Raw genomic sequence first — 24569 nt, forward strand, 5'->3', positions numbered from 1 at the left:
TTCTTTCCTTGAGCAATATGCTTTTGGTTGTCATAAACAAAATCACAATGAAATTAGTGAAAAGTATTAGCAGAGATCCATATATATGCTGTCAGAATCAGTATCAGGTTTATATCACTGGTGTGTGACGTGAAATTTGTTAATTTAGCAGCAACAGTTCAATGCAATACATAATCCAGCAGAGAAAAAATAATAAATAAAATTTAAAAATAATCATAAGTAAATCAATTATGATATACATATATTGAATAAGTTTAAAAAGTGCAAACAACAGAAATACTGTACATTCAGCCCTCCTTATTTGCGAATCGCGAAAACCCGGAAGTGCTCTTCCAGCACTTGTTCGAGCATGTACAGACTTTTTTCTTGTCATTATTCCCTAAACAATGCAGTCTAACATCTATTTTATGTAGCATTTACATTGTATTAGCTGTCATAAGTAATCTAGAGATGATTTAAAGTATATGGGAGAATGTGCGTGGGTTATCGTGTATCGGGATCAGGATCGAAAAAAATTGGAAGTTCTCTTACTAAGTAAGTCGGAACAGGTACATCCGGTATTATTTATCGTCAGTTAGTCAAACATTTACATTTGTATATAGTATATATTTTACCTTTCTATGCATATAAAACACTTGAGAATGTATGTTTCAGCGCCAGGCTCGGGAAGTTCCCTATTTCGATCTAGCAACAGATCACTATCGAGTGCACTCTCCACCGGCTTGATGTGGAGGATCAAAAACCCAAAACCCAATAATTAAACCACTGTGTTGCTTAGTGATAATTGTAGCTTTCATCAGGACAGGGCCTTTCACGTGCTCCATTAAAATTGTTCCAATCGTTGACCGACTATAGCCTAATGCTTTTCCAATGACCAATGGTGTTTCATCTCTTTCCGATTGCTTTATTACTTCCACCTTATTTTCAATCACAATCGTGATTATTTTTGTGAACAGAAACACTGCGGATTCAGAACTACGCTGGGTCCTAATGCCCACTGCTGTGAACATGTTAAATAAAGTTTGGGGTTCTGCTGGGTCCTAAAGACCACAGCATTGCTTCAGGTTAAATAAGGGACTTGAGCATCCCCAATTTTTGGTATCCGCGGGGGGTTTCAGAACCAATCCCCCGCGGATAAGGAGGGCCGGCTATATATTACAATAAAAGTGATGTAGTGTCCAAGGATTCAATGTCAATTTAGGAATCCAGTGGCGGAGGGGAAGAAGCTGTTCCTGAATCACTGACTGTGTGCCTTCACTCTTCTGTACCTCCTACCTGATGGTTACAGTGGAAAAAGGGCATGCCCTGGATGCTAAAGGTCCTTAATAATGGATGCTGCCTTTCTGAGACACTGCTCCCTGAAGAGGTCCTGGGTACTTTGTAGGCTAGTACCCATGATAGAGCTGGCTAGATTTACAACCTTCTTTTGGTCCTGTGCAGTAGCCCCTCCATACCAGACATTAATGCAGCCTGTCAGAATTTTGTCTATGGTACAATTATAGAAGTTTTTGAGTGTATTTGTTGACAAGCCAAATCTCTTCAAAGTCCTAATAAAGTATAGCCACTGTCTTGCCTTCTTTATAACTACATTGATATGTTGGGACCAGGTTAGATCCACCGAGATCTTAACACCCAGGAACTTGAAACTGCTCACTCTCTCCACTTCTGATCTCTCTGTGAGGATTGGCATGTGTTCCTTCGTCTTACCCTTCTTGAAGTCCACAATCAGCTCTTGCGTCTTACTGACATTGAGTGCCAGATTTTGCAGTGGCACCACTCCACTAGTTGGCATATCTCACTCCTTTACGCCCTCTCGTCACCACCTGAGATTTTACCAACAATGGTTGTATCGTTGTTGTAAACTTCTTTCAATCTACCCGATGCAAAGACACCACGTACTACGGTGAAAGTAACTAACTCTTTATTAGCAAGTTACTGGAGAAAACCCTCTTTAAGCACGCTCTCTTGGAGGCTGCTTCAAGGGTCTCTCTCTCCTGAAGCAAATACATTTGTTTTTATATCATGCAGTCACATACACAGATACATGTGGGTTCACCCCTCTTAGTTTCTCTACAGATGAGTATTGTTAACTTTATCAGTCATAAATTGTTCGTATAATAGTTTTAATTGCTACTATGTCTGGCACAGGCTTACCATCCAAAGCTCCTGCCCGTGGAAATAGCCACTCCTTTTTTATGCTAATTTTGCGGGTGCCATAAGGAATACAAGGCACAATAAGTTTCTCACAGCAATTAATCAGGCAATAATACAAGTTACCCTAAGCAAAACTGAAGTTAAACGCAGATCACACACCAAGGATGCTGTCACCTGCTCAGCTTATTTTATGGGAAAGCACTTGTACATCTATACTCTCTTTCACAAGCTCAGTTTATCTTATGAGAAAGCATTTGTACATTTATACTCATTTTCTCAAGCTCATAGCTGCTATGACCCTTTTTAAAAAAAAAAATAGCCAGGGTCACAAGCGGCCTACAAGATGCTAACTTAATATGACATCGTCAGCAAATTTGTAGATGGTATTTGAGCTATGCCTAGCCACACAGTCATGTGTATATAGAGAGTAGAGCAGTGAGCTAAGCACACACCCCTGAAGTGCCAGTGTTGATTATCGGCGAGGAGGATATGTTATCGCCAATCCACACAGATTGTGGTCTTCCAGTTGGAAGTCGAGGATCCAGTTGCAGAGGAAGGTACAGAGGTCCAGGTTCTGCAACTTCTCAATCAGGATTGTGGGAATGATGGTATTAAATGCTGAGCTATAGTCAATGACCAGCGTCCTGACGTAGGTGTTTGTGTTCTCAAGGTGGTCTAAAGCCATGTGGAGAGCCATTGAGATTGCATCTGCCGTTGACCTATTGTGGCGATAGGCAAATTGCAATGGGTCCAGGTCCTTGCTGAGGCAGGAGTTCAGTCCGGTCATGACCAACCTTTCAAAGCATTTCATCGCTGAATGTGAATGCTACCGGGTGATGGTCATTAAGGCAGCCCACGTTATCCTTCTTAGGCACTAGTATAATTGTTGCCTTTTTGAAGCAAATGGGAACTTCCACCCATAGCAGTGAGAGGTTGAAAATTTCCCTTCTTTTTTTTACCATTTTAAGTAATTTAACATGCATTTAGTCATTACTTGACTTGGAATTATGAAGTCAGAATCAGGTTTACTGTCACTTGCATGTGACATGAAATTTGTGACGAGATCTATTTGAAAAGTAACCTATTAGTCCTTTGCTCTTGTGTTTGCATATACAGTCAGCCCTCCTTATCCATGAGGGATTGGTTCCGGGACCCCTCGTGGATACCAAAAAATGCGGATGCCCAAGTCCCTTATTCAACCTGTCTCAATGCGGTGGACCTTAGGACCCAGCGGAACCCCAGACCTTATTTAACCTGTTTCAGTGCGGTGGACATTAAGACACAGTGGTGGAGCTCTGAATCCGCAGTGTTTCTGTTCATAAAAATAATCATGATCATGATTGAAAATAAAGTGGAAATAATCAAGCAATTGGAAAGAGCTGAAATGCCATCAGTCATTGGAAAGGCATTAGGCTACAGTCAGTCAACAATTGGAACAATTTTAAAGGATAAAGTGAGAAAGGCCCTGCCCCAATGAAAGCTACAATTATTACAAAGAAACGCAGTGGTTTAATTTTTGGGTTTTTGATCCACCACGTCAACCAGGCACAGATGGAGAGTGTACTCAGGAGTGATCTGTCACTGGATCGAACTTGGGAACATCCGTTCCCGAGCCCGGCGCTGAAACATACATTCTTAAGTGTTTTATATGCATAGATAGATAAAATATATACAATATATGAAGACAAATGTTTGACTAGACTGACACTAAATAATACCGGATGTACCTGTTCCAACTTACTTAATAAGAACTTCTGATTTTTTTTTTGATCCCGCTCCACGATAATCCACACACATCTTCCCGTATACTTTAAATCCTCTCTGGATTACAGGCAGTCCCTGGTTATGTACGAGTTCCATTCCTGAGTTCATCTTTAAGTCGGATTTGTATGTAAATTGGAACAAGTATATCCGGTATTATTTAGCGCCAATTAGTCAAATGTATGTCTTAGTATATAGTATATATTTTACCTTTCTATGCATGTAAAACACTTAAGAAAAGTATGTATTCCAATAATTAAACCACTGCATTGCTTAGTAATAATTATAGCTTTCATCGGGGCAGGGTCTTTCACATGCTCAAATATTCTCACTTTATCTGTTATCCTTTAAAATTGCTTCGATCGTTGGCCAACTGTATCCTAATGCTTTTCCAATGACCAATGGCATTTCACCTCTTTCCAAATGCTTTATTATTTCCACTTTATTTTCAATCGTGATCGCTTCCCATCAATAGAACAAAAACACTGTGGGCGGTGGCTCCCGAGGTCCGCTGAGTCCTAAGGACCAACGCACTGAATTCCCCGGGTCCTAAACTCCACCACACTGAGACAGGTTAAATGGGACAAGTGGAGGCTGTGCTGGGTTTGGGTATTTGATCCTCCACAATATTCCGCGTGGGAATTTAAACTGGAAATGGCAGTCTTTTTTTACAAGGTCGAGTTGCGAGCTCAACATCAACCTGGCACAGATGGTACAGGAGTCACAGGATCAGCATCAACCCAGCACGGGAGCAGTCTGTCACTAAATTGAACTCGGGAACCTCCGTTCTCCAGCCCAGCGCTGATCTCACTGCGCCACCAGCCAACCGGAACTGGTGGGGGGGGGGGGGGGAGGGTCAGGGTGAATCTCACTAAGAAAAATTTAAGCTAAATACAAAGTTTAACTGTGTCAACAGCAACAACTTAAAATGGTGGACGGCATCGCGATCCGAATTTAAAAGGCGAACTGCGTCGCGATCTGACTTAAAATAGCGGACGGCGTTCTCCTTCCTTGGTTCATAAGTACAAGTTGTCCATAATTCGGACGTTCATAACTCGGGGATTACTTGTACTTATACTACTTAATGCTATGTAAAATAGTTGTTATACTGCATTGTTTAGGGAATAATGACAAGAAAAAAAAAGTCTGTACTTGCTCAAACACACAAGTGCTGGAAGAGCACTTCCGGGTTTTCGCGATTCGCGGATGATTGAATTTGCACATGCGGAATTCGCAGATAAGGAGAGCCGACTGTATATACTAAGACAAACGTTTGACTAACTGACGCTAAATAATACCGGATGTACCTGTTCCAACTTACTTAGTAAGAGAGCTTCCGATTTTTCTTTGATCCTGATCCACGATAACCTATGCACATCCTCCCATATACTTTAAATCATCTATGGATTACTTATAATACCTAATACAATGTAAATGCTCTGTGAAATAGTTGTTATAGTGCATTGTTTAGGGAATAATGACAAGAAAAAAAGTCTGTACATGCTCGAACAACAAGTGCTGGAAGAGCACTTCCGGGTTTTCTCAATTCACGGTTGAATTCGCGCTTGTGGAACTTGCGGATAAGGAGGGCTGACTGTACCTCTTATAAGATGCTTCTTTCTTAAAATATTATTCTGGATAAGTTTTTTTTTCCTGTTTGTAATTTACCTTTGTTTACTTGTCTGGGTATGTTGCAGCTATCTGAAAAGCTATTTTTTGGTGCTTGGACACAGCAGTCTTGTTGCATTCTTGTTCCCTTGACCTGAAACATCTAATAATTAAGTGCTGACTATTCTACTTACCAAGAGAGCTCTCCTCTGTGATTCTGACTACAGCTTGAATACTGCCAAAGGCAGATGTTAAATGGGCACTCAAAGTATAAAATGCTGCTATCAGCAAACATTAAATAGCCTATCCCAGTGCCTTTCAAATCATTGTGGAGGACCTCAATCAGGCTTGTTGGAAGAAATCTCTGCCCAATTATCATTAACATATAACCTGCAGTACCAGGGATCCCAACGCACTTGACCACTGTTATATTATCTTTGCTTGAATATGCCTACCATTCAATCCCTAGACCACATTTTAGGAAATCTTATCATTTAACTACCCTCCTCCTTCCTGCATACAGGTGGATTTGCTAGACTGCACAGTGTTCAAGGGCTCTTCAGAGGATCTGAACAAATCACCACTGTTGTCACAGACTTTATAAAAATCATTGTAGACGAGTGTGCACCCACAATATCATTCAGATACTTTCCCAACCAGAAACCCTGGATGAACCGTGAGATTCTACAATCTGCTGAGAGCCAGATCAGTAATACTTGGGTTTGACAACCAAGTAAGATACAAGGGATCCAGGTATGATCTCTGGAAAGCTAACCCATGTTCAAAGTGGCAATTCTGTACCAAAGTTAAATCACTGAAGGATGCTCGACAGTTGTGGCAGGGCTTGAATGCTATCACCTTTTACAAAGTAAAACCAAGTGACATAGGTGACAACTAGACGTCGCTCCCAGATGAGCTCAATGCCTTCTATGCTCACTTTGACTGTTAAAACATAGAGGAACTTAGACAAAATACTATAACCCTCAATAACCCTGTGATTTCAGTCTCTGAGGCCAACATGAAATGTCTTCCTTTCAGAATTCTCCAAGTGGTAGGGATGGTGAGGTCTTCAGAAGTAACAGGTGGTTGGGTGTTAGTGCTTCCAAATCATTGGGATCACAGGATGCTTTAGTAATTGGATGACCATTGATAATAGCCTGTACTTCCCAGAGGACTGTGTGGAAGCCCTTTTTGTCAAGATTCTGTACTTTCATGGTAGATTTGAGGACCTTTCCTATTGACCTAATCAATCTTCCCCATGTTTCTCCGTGATGTACATGCCACAGAATGACATCAGAAATATGGAGATCCTTTAGAGAGAGATCTCAGCTGATCTGACCTTTAGCCTTTTCAATCTATCTTTCGCTCCAAAGAATATCCTTGTTGTTCTTTATCCAAGTCAGGCTGAGCAAGAGCAATGTTCAAATGCTTCCTCTTGCAGCTAGAAACAAGAACAAGTTCTTAAATCTAAGAATCCAGGCCACTGTTCTCCTCAAATAGATCCAAGATGAGAAATGATGAATTATATGTGTTACAGAGGAGAAGATGGCGGCGTGACGCAGCGCGCGCGACCTCTCTGGAGAATGGATATCTGTTTCGTGTTAAGTAGGGATCCATGCATAATCCTGATTTGATGGAGGCAGACGTGAGAGCGTGGAGGAACATCTGGAGAAACTTCTGAAATGCCCGCTTCGCTGCCGCTGTTACTGTGCGGTCCGGAATTTCTGGAGGAGAAGGCCTCTGAGACCTCGGCTTTGCTTGTTTCGGCGGCCGGGACGAGGTCGAAGGCACTCGACAGAGGATGGCGCTTGGGAGGCTGTATCGGAGGCTCAAAGTTTTCGGATGGACTCAGAGTCTGCTATCGCCAGGTGCTTCCGAGGCATTAATTATCAGTGCCTGGAAGTTTATGGCAGGGAGAGTTTCTCCCTTTTGCTGCCTGATATCTTCGGGACTATTGGGAGTCGATCGGGACTTTGAGACTTTTTAAAAAACGGGGTCTGTGCACTGCGTTTATCGAATTACAGTATTGCTTTGCACAGCTGTAACTATATTCTATAATTATGTGGTTTTGTCAGTGTGAGTCTTGGTTTGTCCTTTTTTATTTTGTGATATCACTGGAGGAACATTGTATCATTTCTTAATGTATGCTTTCATTTTTAAATGACAATAAACGAGGACTGAGTGTCCTCATAATCTAATCTAATCTCCTCTTCAATCTGCATGGTATTTACTCCTCTTAACTTTCAGATCACTTAGCAGTTCTCCAGGACAATTGGATATCACAGGCTTTCAGGCTGAAGAAGATACTGAGGCCCTTATACCCTTGTCTCTTCAGGAATGCTTTCATCTTCAACTCTCTAGAGGCCACATCTTTTGGATTGCTTCAAGTGTTTACATATCTCCATTGAGATGCTTGAGACCTTAAGAATTTCTGAAACTCTGCAACAAAAGGTCTGACCCTAGAAGTTTCATTGTTGATGTACTTCAGCACAGAAGTACTATCAATCCAAAAATCTTAGTCATGAAGCACCTGTAACTCCTTCCTCCATAATGTGTTCATGTAGTTTGCCACCGTAGCAGTGGTGAGCTCCATGCAAGAGATAGAAACTGACTTCAGTGGAACTACCTTAGATTTTCCCATGGTAAATGCATTGTGCACCTGAGAGTGCTTGTTGTGCACTATGATAGGTAGGACACTGCTCCATAGCCATCTTTGCTTGTATCTGTAAGTTGGTGTAACTGCAACGGTTAGTCATGACCAACTTATTTTGGTATAGAGTCATCCCAACCAAACCATTTCTTGTGTAGATCTTGCAATCTTCTTAGCAGACGGCACCACAGGACTTAGCATTCCTAAAGAATCATAGATATAAATAAATGTGGAGAGGATCTCTCTTCTGGTGAGTGGTCTATCTCAGATCATGATATTTAAATTTTAACTTGTGATCTTCTCTTGACAAGCCAGGTTGTTTATCCCAACTGCATACAGGGATGTCTGCCTTGAACTGCTGTTGCCAAAGTTCATTCAACTTCAAAACTGAGATCCTGTTAATGTCAGCTCTGGCTGTGCACATTCTCTTCCATTACCATGTTCTTCTTTCAGTGGTCCATTCACAGTCCAACCCAGCATTGTTCTAAACATAAATCATTATCACTGCAAATAATTTGCAATGGCTCCAATGCTTTGGGCACATTTATCCCTATCAGCAGCACAATTTCTGAATTAATCTCTAGCAAATGGACATGTTTTAGGTGAGATTATCACTGGAATGTTCCATTTGTGGACAGACATACTTTCCTGTGTATAGACAATAGGTAGTTCACAATAGTTATTGCCAAAGCCAGCCACTTCCAATCCTGAAACAATGAAGCCGGTCATGATCTCTTGACTCATGGTGCGTGTGAAAATCTGTGTCCTTTTTTCTGTGAGGTTGAGCTTGTTCTTGAGGCCCACTGTGCAAAACACTCCCATGCTTCCTTGATCACGGAAAGCATAAGTAACCACTGTTTTGTTACCTTTCTTGGACTTCTCTTGTACCAGAACTATGGGAAGTTTGCAATTATGATCACCAGCCCTTGTAAGACCATTAGATAGCAGGGTACTAATCATTGTGAAGTCTGATTCTTTCACACCATGTTTTGATTCTGCACCCTTTTCATTAGAGTAAATATAATCTTATTTATTATTTATTGTAATGCTTGCATCGTCCTGGGTAGGTCTGTAGTCTAGTGTAGTTTTTTTCTGTAAACAACACACACACAATGCTGGTGGAACACAGCAGGCCAGGCAGCATCTATAGGGAGAAGCACTGTCGACGTTTCGGGCTGAGACCCTTCGACAGGATGTGATATAATTCGGAGTGCCTCATTAGTGCTGGCTGAGAGCAAACACCCTGAACTACCTCTTGGAGTTATAGTCCTGACAAAGGGTCTCGGCCCGAAACGTCAACAGCGCTTCTCCCTATAGATGCTGCCTGGCCTGCTGTGTCCCACCAGCATTTTGTGTGTGTTGTTGTTTGAACTTCCAGCATCTGCAGATTTCCTCGTGTTTGTAGTTTTTTTCTGTGTTTTTTTTAATGTAGTTCAGTCTAGTTTTTTGTACTGTCATGTGACACCATGGTCCTGAAAAACATTGCCTCGATTTTACTATGTACTGTACCAGCAGTTATGGTCAAAATGACAATAAAAAGTGACTTGAAGTATACTGAGATGCTTGCAACTGTAAACCTTACGTGAAATATCTTGCTGTAATCCTTGCTGATGTGTCCTGTATACAGAGCCAAAGCAGGAACTATTTTCTTTTAGGAAGGCAAACTTCTCACTTTGATCCATTTTCCTCAGTGAGGGCACAAATCTTATGTGTGTTCACTCTCGCTGAACAAACAAGCCCTTTTCCCTTCCATTAGTTCCATTAACATTGTGACTTAGTTTTGTTTACATCTTTTCTTTATTGGAGGTGATGTAGCATCCTGTGTATTCCTAAATGCCGGGTCTGTAGCAATCTTTACTTGCTTTTCTATAAAATCAACAATGTCAGTGAAAATAATGTTATGGTTGTGCCTTTCTTGCAGTTCACAGAATAGCATTCTCCATTTATCGCTAAGCTTATAGAGTGTAGGAACCATGTGCCTAATTTCTGTCTGTGTTCTATTTTCTGTTGCGTGTTTACTATGGGTAATTTGTCACATGGGTTGGGGCATAGAAATGAATTGAGTATAGTTGGGTATTCACAATTGATCTAAGTTCAGCTTAGTCTATGTAGAGCCAGGGTGAGCCACGGGGTATTATGTTTTTGTTGAGTACTAAAGCGACCACTGGATTGCTATTATATTGTTATTAGATTGCTTATTTCATTCAGTCGCTAGTTTTAGTTCTGTTAGATTTTTATTGCTACAAGAGTGTTCGACTTTGCTGGTTTCTTAATAAAGGGTTGAAGATACTCTGAACTTTAGAGTTTCGGTACTTTGAAGTATGTCATACAGTGTCTGCCCCCTTGCTTGGTCCCTGAGCAGTTTTGGTTCATATTCAAGTTACCGTTACATAAGGCAATCTCTTTATGACAACATGTCCAGCTCATGCACGTACTATGCTTCTTCCATGGCACTGCAACAACCTCTAAGAAAAAGACTAGTCGAAAGAGCTTTTTTGTCTTCAGATTTGATAGGTACCCAAGAAAGAGCTTTTTACGTGAAGGCAGATGCAATTTTCTGTTCAATACCAAAATCTTCCTGTAGTAAAGCCTTAGCTTTTAGATATCCTTTCTTTGGATCAACACGGTGGCAACTTTGACAAGTTCTGTCTGGCAACCTCTAGTGTACTGTTCAAGGTACTTGCCTTCAACACTATTTTTAAACCCTCATGAATGCATGATACTGTAAAAGATCTCCATGGAAGATTTGAATCTCTCTTTTAGGCAAAGGTGAAATGTGTTGTAGTACCAATAAGGTTGTTTTCTCATAACATCAATAAAACTATTTTGACCTCTGTCATCTGAAGCAAGAATGTTTCCATGCTGTAAGTGAATGTCCCCATGAGCCCTTCGAGCTGTTGAATGTGATATAATTCGGAGTGCCTCATTAGTGCTGGCTGAGAGCAAACACCCTAAACTACCTCTTGGAGTTATAGCTCATGTTTCACAGATACTTGAGGAACAAATGAATCAACATTGACATTGAGTATTTTTTGTTTTTCTTTGTGTCTTTTCAATGTAGAAACTCACACTATAGGACTGTCCTGCTTGGAGCACTTTTAGGACTCACCACAGTTGAAGCCCTTAGCACATTAACTTTAGCCACATGAGCAGCAATTTCTTCCTCCAACTTAAGCTATTCCTTCCCTTTCTGTGGCTGCTCCTTCCTTTTCTGTCGATGCTACACTTGCTCTTACGGCGCATGTTTAACCTTAAATAATCGTTGATGTGGTTAATGCAGCTAAATTAGCCTCTGTTTTAATACGGAGAGATGAGGTATTAAGTACAGAAGATACTCTAGCAGCAGCAGAACTTTGAGTGTTGACATATTGTACACTGTCCTGTGGTTCTTTGTCATTCTGTGGGTCATTAGCTATATGCGTAGTTAAAACATGCTTTGAAATTTGAGAAACATTGGTGGAAAGCAAGATACATATTCACTTGTTGTAGCAATATGATCTTAAGTGAATGTTCATATTTGGTTCAACCATTTCCTCCAAACCATTGTGGTTTCTAAATGACAGTAAACTGAATCTAAATTGTTTCACATCCCCTATGAGTGCACTACCATAGTCCAGGAATGCTTGAAAACCATCTAGCTTGTCTTTTCTGCTCAAGCTTGTGAAGTAATAAGATTAGCATGTGATGTTGTTTTGCAACAGCTTCAGAGATTAGTCAAGTCCTCAAAACAAGGTTATACTTGTAAGGCATTTTCTTTGACTTTCATAAGATCATTAATTGATGATATTAAACCTTTAATTTTGTTCATGTTTGTTTTATATTCCTTTTGAAGATTTTCTACCTCCTAAAGCTTTCAAAGTAAGTTTAATTTCTCTTCAGCCAGCCCCAACTGCAGGGTCGTTGGTGCCAATTCCATGCTTTGATACACACGTTGCTTTTTCTCGTGGCATTACTCACAATTAACTCTTTGTTCACCCACAGCACTGGTGATATTCAAATCAATAAACATCAACAAGCTAAGTATCCAAGCATCCAGATCAGTTTGTTACGTACCCCGTAACTGGGTCACTTACCAGCAAAGAAAGAGAGATCTGTTGAAGTCTGATGGTACTATTTTAACAGTATTTATTGATAAAATTCACAAAATAATATCACTGCACACATACAGATAATATGCGTCGTCAATACTAAATCTAAAAGCGCGGGTATAATAATAATCAATAAGAAATAGCTCTATCGTTGTCTAGGGGATAATGTATTGTCCGATGGGAAATATAAAAGTCACTGTTAGTTCGTTCAAGCTGCAGCGTTTTGGTTTGAGAGAAAGACGGGTTAAAACTTGCCCAGTCCTTTTATGATGTCAATCCTTCGAGAGTCATTGGGAGTTGGTTTCCCCGTTGTTAGCTAAAAGCTGTTCTTCCATGGTAAAAGCCTCCGATTCCAGGGCATCTGGAACCAAACGCACGTGGCCTCCTCCCATCGGCTTCCGCTATTACGGGATCGCTAGCATTTCTTCTGGTGCGTCTGAGGGGCTGTTCCCACAGACCCTCTTTTATCCTGACCCACAGGGTCTCAGATGTCAATCAGGTTGGGGTGATGCAATCCCTCCCTCAACCTGCCCACTTTGCCTGAGGGCTTCCACGTAGCACAGTATTGTAATACACAAGTCCGTCTCCAAGAGACAATGGCCGTTTCCCGTAGCTTTATATCGCCGGAGGGGTCAAGACATTCCACACGTCTCTCTCTCATTTCCTGGGTCTCCTGACCCAAATCAATAGCGATCCTGCGATTCTCACAATGGAGGGGGCTACCCCGCACCCTTCGGCCCCTCAGAGCTGTGGTACATTCATAACAAACCAGACCAAGTAAACAGCCTTCAATTCAAACGTAAGCAACCGGAATATTTCCACAGTCTAAACAAAATGGCAAACTCTCAGGCAAACACCACATGATCGAGCTCCAGTCCCCAAAGGACAAGCAGTGTTGACCATTCAAAACTTGTGTTCAAACCACAAATACACAGCATGAACCAAAAAAAAGGTGGTTCATATGCCACAAGCTGTTCTAGTTTTACCAAGAGGTCCATGGTAGTCCTTAATTGTAGATTGGATTTTGGTATAACTTTTATTGTTGACAAAATGTGGCTGTTACTTTAAAACAAACCAAAATCACTGAGAGATGAAGCCAGGAGATTAACATGTATGATGCACTTCAAAATAACAAAGTTCCAAAGCAGAATTTGGTTATTTTGATCCTTTATTATGAAACCAACAAAGACGAATGATGATGTAATGATGAAAAAGAAGCAAAACTAAGATAGCAGTTGAGTTCAAATTAGCGAAGTAATGAATTTAGCAGTTGAACTAAGGTATTTAAACAAAGTTAGCAATCCCTAGTTAGCATTCCAATAAAGTCCCAATTATGCAACTAAATGGTCAATCTAAATTAGTGTTCTATACATATGTAAGTTGTTTTACTAGCAGTCAAAAAAATATTCTGCATGTCTTACCACCATCAACTAGGCTAAACAAAACAACTAATGAAATGAGCATATGTAACTATACTGATTTGTTTCTACCATGCCCAGCCCACATGACAGAAAATAGATACATGGCTTCTACAACATTTAAAACTTTGACAGATTTCAGTAGATTTATGGTAGAGTGTATGTTGACTGGTTGCATCATTGCCTGGTATGGAAATTCCAATGCCCTTGAAAGGAAAATCCTACAAAAATTAGTGGATATGGCCCAGGTGATTGTGTGTTAAGGCTGATTTATACTTCTGCATACGGGTTACGCAGTAGGCCTGTTTTATACTTATGCGTATGTTGGTGTGTCTGTGTCGCTCTGCCAGTTCACCGCCAAAATGCTAATTGGCGGTGGGGTTTCTATGCCACTGTGAGTTTCTTCGTGAGAGACATGGACGAGGAAAAGCATTTCAAACATTTTCGGATGTCGGCAGATAGATTTGAAGATTTGGTTCATTGTCTCCAACCATTAATTTCGCATTGGTGTACGCACAGCCTACAGACATGGTGGAGAAGAAGCAACCTGAAATGCGATGCTACCAAGCAGACCAATCACAGTTGTTGCCGTCTGCGTCATTACGACGCATTAGTTACTTTCTTGGGGAGGTGTGAGTCACCTTATGGCGTAGGGTACACGATTTGACGCAGAAGTATAAATCTGGTTTAAAGCCCTCCCTACCATTGAGCACATTTACATAGAGAATTATTTCAGGAAAGCAGCATCCATCATCAGGGATCCTCCCCACCATCCAGGCTATGCTCTCTTCCCACTGCTGCCATCAGGAAGCTGGAAGACCCACACCACCAGGTGCAGAGGCAGTTACTACCCGCCAGCCATCAGGCTCTTGAACCAAAGGGGATTTCACTTGCCCCCTCACTGAACTGTTCCTACAACCTATGAGTTCAAGACTCTCTCTCATGTTCTTCATATTCATTGATTATTTATTATTTTTTCTCTATATTTACAGTTTTACATCTTGTTGCACATTGGTTATTTGTCCTGTTGGGTGTGGTCTTTCATTGATTCTACTGTGTTTCTTCTATTTACTGTGAATGTCCACAACAAAATGGATCTCAGGGTTGTATATGGTGACAAAATGTATTTTGATATAAATTTATTTTGAACTTTGAAAAGTAATACAATCAATTGTAAATATCTCAACCTGCTCTGATTTAGAACTCTAGCCCCATATCTAACCCCCAGAAGCGACCAGATTTCTTTACGATTTTGAGCATTCCTGTCAGTTGGGCTGAATAACCTGTTTTTAATTTGTAAATATTCGGCATTTGTATTCACTCTATTTTCCTGAAACAGTCTTCCAATCAATGATGGGTCATTTCTAGTGATCCTTCTGTAGTTTTAGTTATGAGGAAAGTACATAAAATTAGTTTATATTCATAGATATATTGCAGTTTTTCCAGTGGACATTGTTTTTTGTGGTTTAGCACATTGCTTTTAAGCTAAAGCTGTTGTGTGATGGTTCAGCTTCCACTTGTTCGGTAAACAAGGGTTACCTTCAAGCATGATTCGTAGCTTGAATTGGCTCAGGCTGTTGCAGTCAAGCAAGTTTTATTAACATTGCAAGTTGAAATAAGTGTGAGCACTTCATAGAATGAATACTGCACTTTGTTGAAATTTTTATTTTATTTTTAAGATCTGAAGAGGGAGATACTGATTACAGTTTTATTTTGAATACCCTATGCTGGATCTGACCTTTAGGTTGAATATGTTTTCCTGAGACCTGTTTTTATGAGTCATGTGTTAGTGTTGTTTCATATAGATAATGAACTACCTGGTAAGCTTTTACTTTATTTGAAAGCTGTGTGACACCACAATTCTTATAAAGTCACCGACACTTACTACAGAATTTGCTATCTGGTGTTGAGTTTTCTTCATATCCTTTTAAAATATGTGAGTAAGAAGCATTGCCCTACCATTCAGCAAAATAATCAAGACAGTGAGATAGCTTGAGATTAAGTTACATGTTGAAAGTTTGCATTTTGTAAAATTCAATGAATTTATAGTAGACCCAAATTTGTCTGGATATATGGTAGTTGAATGTCAGACCTTGTAAAAATGTGAGTCACTTATGTAAAATCCATTTCTGCAATTTATATTGTCGTGGATCTGATGCAACAATGTGAATTAGAAGCTACCATCTAGATATTTCTAGTTCTTGTATTGAAATCTTGTGTTGAAGCTTTCTACAGATGAAATATTATTATTTGATGCTAGATTTATACAAGCAGAAAAGTTAGTGGGTTTTTTTTGCCTTTCAATGTCCTGTCTGCACCCATTGAAGTATTTTTGATTGGTTGTTGCTGTTGTGAGAAAGGTGGAAACACATTTGTCTAGAGAGCTCCCTTAATCAGTAATGTGATAGTGACCAAATGATTTTGTTTTTACTGTTAAATGATAGATAATTGCTAGCCAATCCACTGGGAATAAGTCATCTCTCCATGTTCAGAATGGGGCTGTTGAATTAAATTGTTATGAAGAATTAAATGTTTTGCTACGTGCAGATTTCCAAACAAAGGTTAAGTGTAATAAGGCAGAGTTATTATTCAGCTGTTAAATGTTTCATTGCCAGCTGTTCACTTGTTTTTCAATCATACCTATGTAGATAGACTAAAAGTGAAACTGATAGATGTGAATAAATGCATGACCAAATACATTTCTCTCGTATCTGCCTCCTCTTTAACATCTCGTGTGGTGGGTAGGGGGAAGAAATTCCAGCAGTCCATTACAGAGACTTGTTGAGGCTGTTGCAAGGGCAGGATTGGCTACTTGAGTTTCTGGGGTTTAGATTGATTTATTTAGCGATGCTGTGTGCCATAGGCCCTTGTGGCCCTTTGAGGCATGCCACTCCAGCAACCCCACAACCCCTAACCTAATCGCAGGACAACTTCTAATGACCATTTAACCTACCTAGTACATCTTTGGACTGTGGGAGGAAACCAGAGCGCTTGGGGAAAAGCCACACATTCCATGGGGAGGATGCACAGAGGCTCTTGACAAAATGGGGTTGAAATTGAACTCTAAACGTCAGAATACCCTGAACTGAAATAATGTTGTGCTAACCATTATGCTACCATGGCACCCAAGGTTTCAGAAGGGATAGGGAGGGATTGAAAAACGTGGTTTCGGGTATGGCTTTGCTAATCAGAGTTAATATTGAAGCTGCAGAAAGGGAGGACACCGTGGAGGGGTTGTCTACTGATAATAACAGGGTTATTATCATGGGTGACTTCAACTTCCCTAATATTGATTGGTACCTCCTTAGTGCAAAAGGTTTAGATGGAGCAGAATTTGTAATGTGTGCCCAGGAAAGTACATGTGAAGAGGCCAACTAGTGGTGAGTCCATTCTGGATCTAGTACTAGACACTTAACCAGGTGACAGACCTATTGCTGGACAAGTGTTTCAGGGATGGTGATCACAACTCCCTGGCCTTTAGCAAAACCATGGACAAGGATAAGAGCAGATGATTTGGGAAAGCATTTAATTGGGGGAAGGCTAATTACAATGGTATTAGGCAGAAATTTGAGGTTGTAAATTGGGAACAGATCAGGGAAATGCGCAGTAGAAATGTAGAGGTTGTTTAGAGACCATTTGCATGGCGTTCTGGATAAATTTGTCCCACTGAAACAGGAAAGGATGGCAGAGTGAAGGAATCATAGTTAAAGTCAAGAAGAAGAATAAAAAACATGAGTTTTACAAAGCAAAAATCAGACAGGACTGTTAGTTAAAAGATTGCAAAAAAGGAGCTTAAAGGGGGACTTTAAGAGAGGTAGAAGGGTGCATGAGGGTGAGTAGTAAGAAAGACTTTAAGATGTTCTACACCTACATGAGTACTAGGATAACTAGAGTGAAGGTGGGTCCATTCAGGGATAAAGGGGAAAATGCACATGGAGGCTGTGGAGATAGCTGAAGTCCTTAATGAATACCTTGCTTGGGACTTTGGCGAATGTGAGGTCAGTGTAGAGCAGGCTGCTGTGCTAGAAAATGTTGAGGTTAAGAAAAAAGTAGTTTTCTGAAAAACGTTAGGATGGCTATATCCCTGCTACTGGATGGGATATACCCCCTCTTCCCTTGGTTACTATGGAAGCTGGAACATTGATAATGATCTTTGCAACCTAGTTGCAAATCTGGCCAGTTTCTAAGTTTATTCAAGATAGTACTGGATAGATTTTTAAATATCAAGGGAATTGAAGGTAATAGTTCAAGTCAGTGAAACTGAGGTAAAAGATCAGCAGTGATCATACTGAATGCCAGAGCAGGCGTGAGGCACTGAATGACCTTCTGCTCCTGCTTCTGTGTCTTATGTTTTAAATATAAACAATAAGAGAATGTTATTGAAATGACTGACATCTGTACAACTCCCAGAGAGAAACTAGCACCTGGGAGTCAAAATATATTTTCACTAGCTGCCGTGTAGGCATTTTCCTACTGTAGTTTTCTCATGGGTTTACTATACACATTGGACAGATAGAAACAACGTTCCCTCTAATATTTTTTTTAAACATGTGTGGACCAACTATTGCTCTGAACAGGAAATATTTACATGACCTGAAAGTTTTGTGGCACTTAAAAAAATTATATAAAAGCAAATTCCAGCTGCATGGCAGCAAAGGCTATGAATGCGGGAGCCTTTCAGTTACTGTGTGGCTGTGCACCCAAGCATCTTAGAGGGAACAGTAAAAAGAATGAAGGTGGTGGTAGGTTGATGGAAGAGATTTGAGTGTTGGCACACAAACAAAATTTTGTGTTGATTTCTTGTATTTGGACCTTGTATAGAAATATTTTGTAACAATATCTTAAAATGCTTTTTGATAATGATGACTAGTTCTATCACAGGGATTTCCAGCCTTTTTCATGCCATGGACCAATACTATTAAGCAAAGGGTCCATAGAGAACCCTTGGGAACCTTTGTTCTAGGGAATCACAGTACTCGAAATGTGTAAACTGTTGCTTTATGCCTGTGGCTTAATGACATACATCACTCACCCAACAAACGGATCATCTTTTTGCCAATTAGGAAACCTTGTTCCATTGTCACAGTTCCCTATGATACAAAATTTTTCAAATATTCTTTGTTTATTTCTTTCTTCAGTTATTTCATTATAAAGTCTTCTTGGATGTGTGTGTTAGATTTAGAAGGTAATTTTATTTTTAATATCAGAATAAAAATATATTAAATATTTTGACTTTTCTGGAGCTTTTGCAAGATGTGTCTAGAAAATCAGGTTGTACGGTAAGGTACATTAACCTCGGGGGGAATCAGTTTAGAATACTCTAATTTGTGTATTTGCATCTTATTCCAGAGATTCGGACATGTCATCCAACCTGATATAGCAGAAAGTTCTATATATAGGGGGAGGCTTTCAACTAAGCTTTCATCTGTCATAAATAAATTTAGGGCGCCAAGGTAGTGTGACAGTTAGCCTCAGAGTTCAGAGTTAAATCACAGTGTCCTCTGTAAGGAGTTTCTGTACCTCCCAAGGAACGTGTGGGTTTTCTGCAAATGCCCAGGTTTCCTCTCACAGTCCAAAGACAATTGGTCATTTAAACTTGTGTCGTGGTTAGGTAATGATTAAATTGGGATTGTCGAGCACCGCTGAGTAGAATGGCTTGAAGTGCCAGAAGGGTCTATTCCATACTGTATCTCTAAATAAATAAATATGAGCCATGTTCTGTTTTGAAATAGAACCGGATAGCCCAATTTTTGTTCCTCGACCATAAACATTTTCTAATGCATAAAAGGCATTTAAGTGTTGTTTTGTCAACATAATTTAATATTGCTTTAGTATTGTTAATCCTGCATGGGAATAGGTTGTTTTGCTCCAGAAGGTCAAGGTTTCTACTTTATGGCAATGTTTGCCAGGAGCAGATTTGATTTTTGTGGGTACTGGGAGAGAAAGTTTTAAATGTTACATATTTGAGTCACTTATCATTCAGAATAATAAGTATCTTGATGCTGTAGTGCTCCAAACTACTTTGCATGCATTCTTCACTATTATATTTAGTTGAATAAAAGGCATTATATTGTTTGAAAAATTATAGCTGTGGATGCATTTCTCATCACGTGGTTTGGAATGAATTTTGGATGAGGAAGTGGGATTGTTTCTTATCTAAGTGTGCATAAAGCAATAAGGTAATCATGCTTTGTTAACCATGGAAGATGATTTTCTGTATTTCTAAGGAATTGAATTGGAATCATTGTTTGCAAATGCTGACCAAATCTAACAATTATTTTCTGTTCGCATTGATATTTATTAGATTAATGTTAAAAAGACATGTGACAGTACCACTGTGATGCATTGATAGGCAGGTTTATTGTTACATTACCAGACTAATTGCCTCACATGTAAGGGGTTGCTCGAATTTGGTGGTGGAGATGTCTGTGCATTTCCTTGCAGCTGGCTCAAAAGCATTGGCAGTTGATTATTGCAGATAAGATTTTGAAAATTCAAAATGCACAATAGCAGTAAAGACTCCTCCAAACAGAACCACAACTAAAAATATAGCTTTTTAAAAAAACCATTTACTCCATAATCCTGTTTGAATTTGAAGAGTTTGGAAGGAATTGGTAAAATAGGCTGTTCCTTATGAACCTGAATTGAATTCTCAAAGAACCATTTAAACCGGCGTTACAAATTTGTTGAAGCTATAGATGTTTTCTGTTTCATTCGCTTGCAGGTAACGGTGAAAAAAGGAAACTTAGCACAGAAGAATTTCAGTTTAAAAAAATAAAGAAGAAAAAGAAAAAGAAACACAAGGAAAGTGAAAAACGAAAACAGCCCAAAATGTGCAGCAAGTCCATTCAAACAGTTTGTTCAGCGTTAGTATCAGAAATCAAAGACCAGCAGTTGGCTTCAATACAAGATGAGAAAAATCTAACCATTCTCTACCCCGATGGATTGCCTGAATGTCTATCAGAGGAAAGTGATCACCCTTTGCCTACTGTGTTCAGCAGTTCCAGTGTTGAAAACAAAAGTTCAAGGCAAAATAACTTGGAATTCAAAAGGTATATCCACATAGAAGACCAGCCTAATGGAGGAGCTTCGGTTGTGCATGCCTACATGGATGAGCTCTCTTCGCTGTCTCCTGTGGAGATGGAGAGATTTTCAGAGGAATTTGTGAATCTGACATTTAGTGAGAATAATTCTGCAGCCTATTACGTCATGGGTATTGTTCATGGAGCTGCTGCATACTTGCCTGATTTCCTTGAGTACTTTGCCTATAGCTTTCCAAATGCACCAGTGAAGATGGAGATCTTAGGAAAGAAGGATATAGAGACAACTACCATTTCAAACTTCAATGCTCAGGTAGGGTGTGTGGGTGTGTAATTTAAAATTTAATATTAATGGCACCTCAGGAATTGGTGCCAATGCTTTCATTTGGAAGCTACAGCTGCTATACTATATTTGACTAATGTAAAAATTTGTTTACACTCTGCTAGATTGTTGGGCAAGGGAGGGGAAGCTGCCTTGAATATAGCTTTGTGTGTTAATGACTGCCATGGCCAATCACATATTGGAAATCCCATGCCATCAGAAATAAAAGCATAAGAATTTGTACTTAAGTTCTTCATTATATGTTGTAAGGGACCCTTTTCTCACTGGTGTTGATGATTGTTAAGGTTAGTGAAATAAACTGAAAGCCTTTCAGAGGGGTTAGCTAGGTGTCTAGGTCTCTAATTCTTTCCTTCCTTTCTGGATCTCTCTGGTTGGCTGCCACAAACATCCATTGGAAGTCCATGGACATTCTTGGCTCTTTTGACCCTGTTTTCTGTAAGGATTCCATTCTCCTACTTCTTCTTTGTACTTTCTGAAATAAAACGACTTTACAGATGTGTCTGAAATATCCTCCTTCCTGAAGTATGGCATCCCTTCTCATAATGTACAGGAACCTTGACTGCAAGTCAGCAAGTTATCCACACTTCTACTCTCACCCCCCCCCCCCCGAACAGAACAAGAATAGTTCCCTTAAGCCTTGTCTTCCACCCAACAAAGCACCCTATTCAGTCGATCAGCCTTCATAATTTACAACAGCTTCAATAGAACTCCACCAGCAGACACACGTCCCTTCTTTCCCTTTCAACATTCCAAAAGGATCAGTCCTGTTGCAACTCTATCTCTCTTCTGTTCTCCACCCCACATCTCAACCCCATCTTACCGCAATTTCCCTTGCAGCCACAGAATTTCAAACACCAATCCTTTACACCACCCAGGGTCCCACTCAATGAGAAACAGAAATTTGCATGCAATCTTCCATAGGATACTATATTTGGTTCAAAGTTCAAAGTATATTTATCATCAAAGTATGTATACTATATACAAACTTGAGATTCATCTCCTTACAGGCAGCCACAAGACAAAGAAACCTAATAGGACCCATTTAAAAAAAACATCAAGTACTCAGTGTACAGAAAAAAAAATTATGCAAACAATAAAAATAAGCAAATAACTTCCAGAGCTGAAGTTCATGAAAGTGAGCTCACAGCCACGAAGCCAGTCACAGCTGGTCCAGGAGCCTGTTAATTGCAGGTCATAACCTAAGTTCATCACAGAGATGAGTAAACCTCACGAGCAGCGAGCTTGGCCCGTCCCTCTCCCCTGGCTCAACACCTTTACCTTTTCAATCTGGCATGGCACTTAGATTATCCAAACAGTGGGTTGTTCTTTGCTCTCGGGCCCGGGACTCAGCTCTTGTGTTCAGCCCATACCCAATCTTTCCAATCTGGCCCAGCACTTAAATCCATCAAACATTGGCATGTTTCTCATTCTTGGGCCTGGGCCATGCTTCCTCGATTCTGCCTTGCCTCAGTCTTGCTGCTTTACGTTGCTGCCAAGTTCGCTGTAGCAGTTTCACAATGTGATTTCCACAATGGAAAAAGCCATTGGGCGATTGCTCTTTGCTTAATTCACAAGAGTAACCCTAAGCTAATTGCCTATTATTTTAAATCTACAACCTACTTCCACTCTGAGCTATCAGTTACTGACCATCTACACTCAGACAAGGCTCAACAAAACACCTGAGGAACAGCACCTCATCTTCCATCTGGGTTTATTGAAGTCTTTTGGACTGCATCTAATTTTTCAAGCTTTATAATTTGTTCGTTCCCTCTGATCACCTCTGCCAGTCATCCATCTGATTTGTTGCTTGGATTTTTTCTCCCCCCCAACCTCCCCCATTCTCTCTCTCCCTCTCTCCCTCCCTCCCTCCCTCCCATCAGTGTGGCCTGCCCTGATGGCCAAGTTCTTCAGGTCTGCTGTTAGCAACAACACAACATAAATAAGCATAGTATGCTTTTAACTATTAGATCATTGGTCTAACTCCATCAGAGATGATCCATTTGTTCAACTCCTTCTCTCCCCTCCCCTCCCCTCCCATCCCTATCCCTACACCCAACAATTCCTGGAATTCAAAACTAACTTGCTTTTTATTTTTCCTAGTTCTGACAAAAGGGTTTAGATCCGAAATATTAACTCTGTTTCTCCTTACACAGATGCTGCCTGACTGCTGGATGTTTCTTGCACTTTGGTTTTGCTGTGGATATTTAGTTAGCTGAAAGAAAATAACTATAACTCTAGTAACTATTTCTATTGGGAGTAGCAGTCTGTGTGTAAATATATGTTATAAATCCATGGTAATAGTATTGAATATTGTTTATCTATGAATAGGTGCAGGAGTAGGCCGTTTGGCCTATTGAGCCTGCTCTGCCATTCAACAAGATCATGGTTGATCTGGCTATGTTTTCTGCTCCACCTACTTGCCTTTTCTCCATAAACCTTAATTCCCTGCTATGCATAAATCTATCTAACTGTATCTTAAATATATTTAATGAGGTAACCTCTACTGCTTTCGTCAGCAGAGAATTCTGCAGATTCACTACTCTCTGGGGAAAACTGTTGTCTCCCCTGTCTCTCACTGCTCATCTCTGTAGTACGTCTATTACCCTGTATCTAGATCTTGTCCCTAAGTTCAGGTCTAGTTTACCAATGTCCTGCCTCTTTCTTATTTATCCCTTTCATAATTTTACATGTTTCTGTAAGATCCCCTCTATTCTGAATTCCAGTGTGTATAGTCCATTGCAGCCCAATCTCTCCTCATAGGCTAAACTCCTTATCTTCACAGTCAACCTGGCAAATTTCCTCTGCACTGCCTCCAGGGCTAGTATATATTCCCTCAAATAAAGAGACCAGAACTTCACGCATTACTCCAGATGCAGCCTCACCAGTAACTTGTACAGTTGCAAGCTCCCATGCTTTTAAATTCAATTCCTTTTATGATAGTTAATCATATGTTTTAATATCCTATTTAAAATGTGTAATCACATATATTCCTATCTGCCACGAATATATTGAACAAGTATAGATGTCCATGCTGAAGTACTGGTCATTGTCTGTATACGTGATGATCCATTGTATCTGGTGGCTTCCTGCTTTATGTTGCTCTAGTAGAGAACAGCATTCACTTGTGTAGCTGCACCTCCGATTTTAAAAAAATGATCACTGCTTATAAGTATTACTGAAAATAGTTTGTTACCCAATATTTCATCCCTTTTAGGTATTTATATTTTAATACATTATAATGTGTATAATACCTTTAAAATACTATTAGGCATATTTGTTTAGTGGTTAATTGGATACAAAGGAAAGTGCTGTGGTGTTATCCATGTCTTATCCCCATGACGTGTATACAGGTGATGAGGGCATAGTGTGTAGTTATAATACAATGGATTATGGTTAATTTGGAAGCATCAGGAGCAGTACATTTTAAGCCCAATTAAGCAATTGCCCCAATTAGCCGAAGTTTCATGGAAATAGTTAAATAAGTATATAAAAAAGACAAACTACCAT

The 24569-nt window shown here is 39.9% G+C and overlaps 1 protein-coding gene across 1 annotated transcript in view; it reads left to right on the top strand.

Annotated features, from left to right (window-relative positions):
• LOC132403680 (lysine-specific demethylase RSBN1L-like) overlaps positions 1-24569 on the top strand; it is an 81472-nt gene that overhangs the window by 22799 nt on the left and 34104 nt on the right. The window contains exon 2 of the mRNA XM_059987227.1: positions 20404-21032. Coding sequence (XP_059843210.1) covers positions 20404-21032 — 629 coding nt within the window. The remainder of the gene's footprint in view (positions 1-20403; positions 21033-24569) is intronic.

This window comes from Hypanus sabinus, chromosome 13 (assembly GCF_030144855.1).
Source record: "Hypanus sabinus isolate sHypSab1 chromosome 13, sHypSab1.hap1, whole genome shotgun sequence".
In the NCBI taxonomy this organism is placed as follows: Eukaryota; Metazoa; Chordata; class Chondrichthyes; order Myliobatiformes; family Dasyatidae; genus Hypanus; species Hypanus sabinus.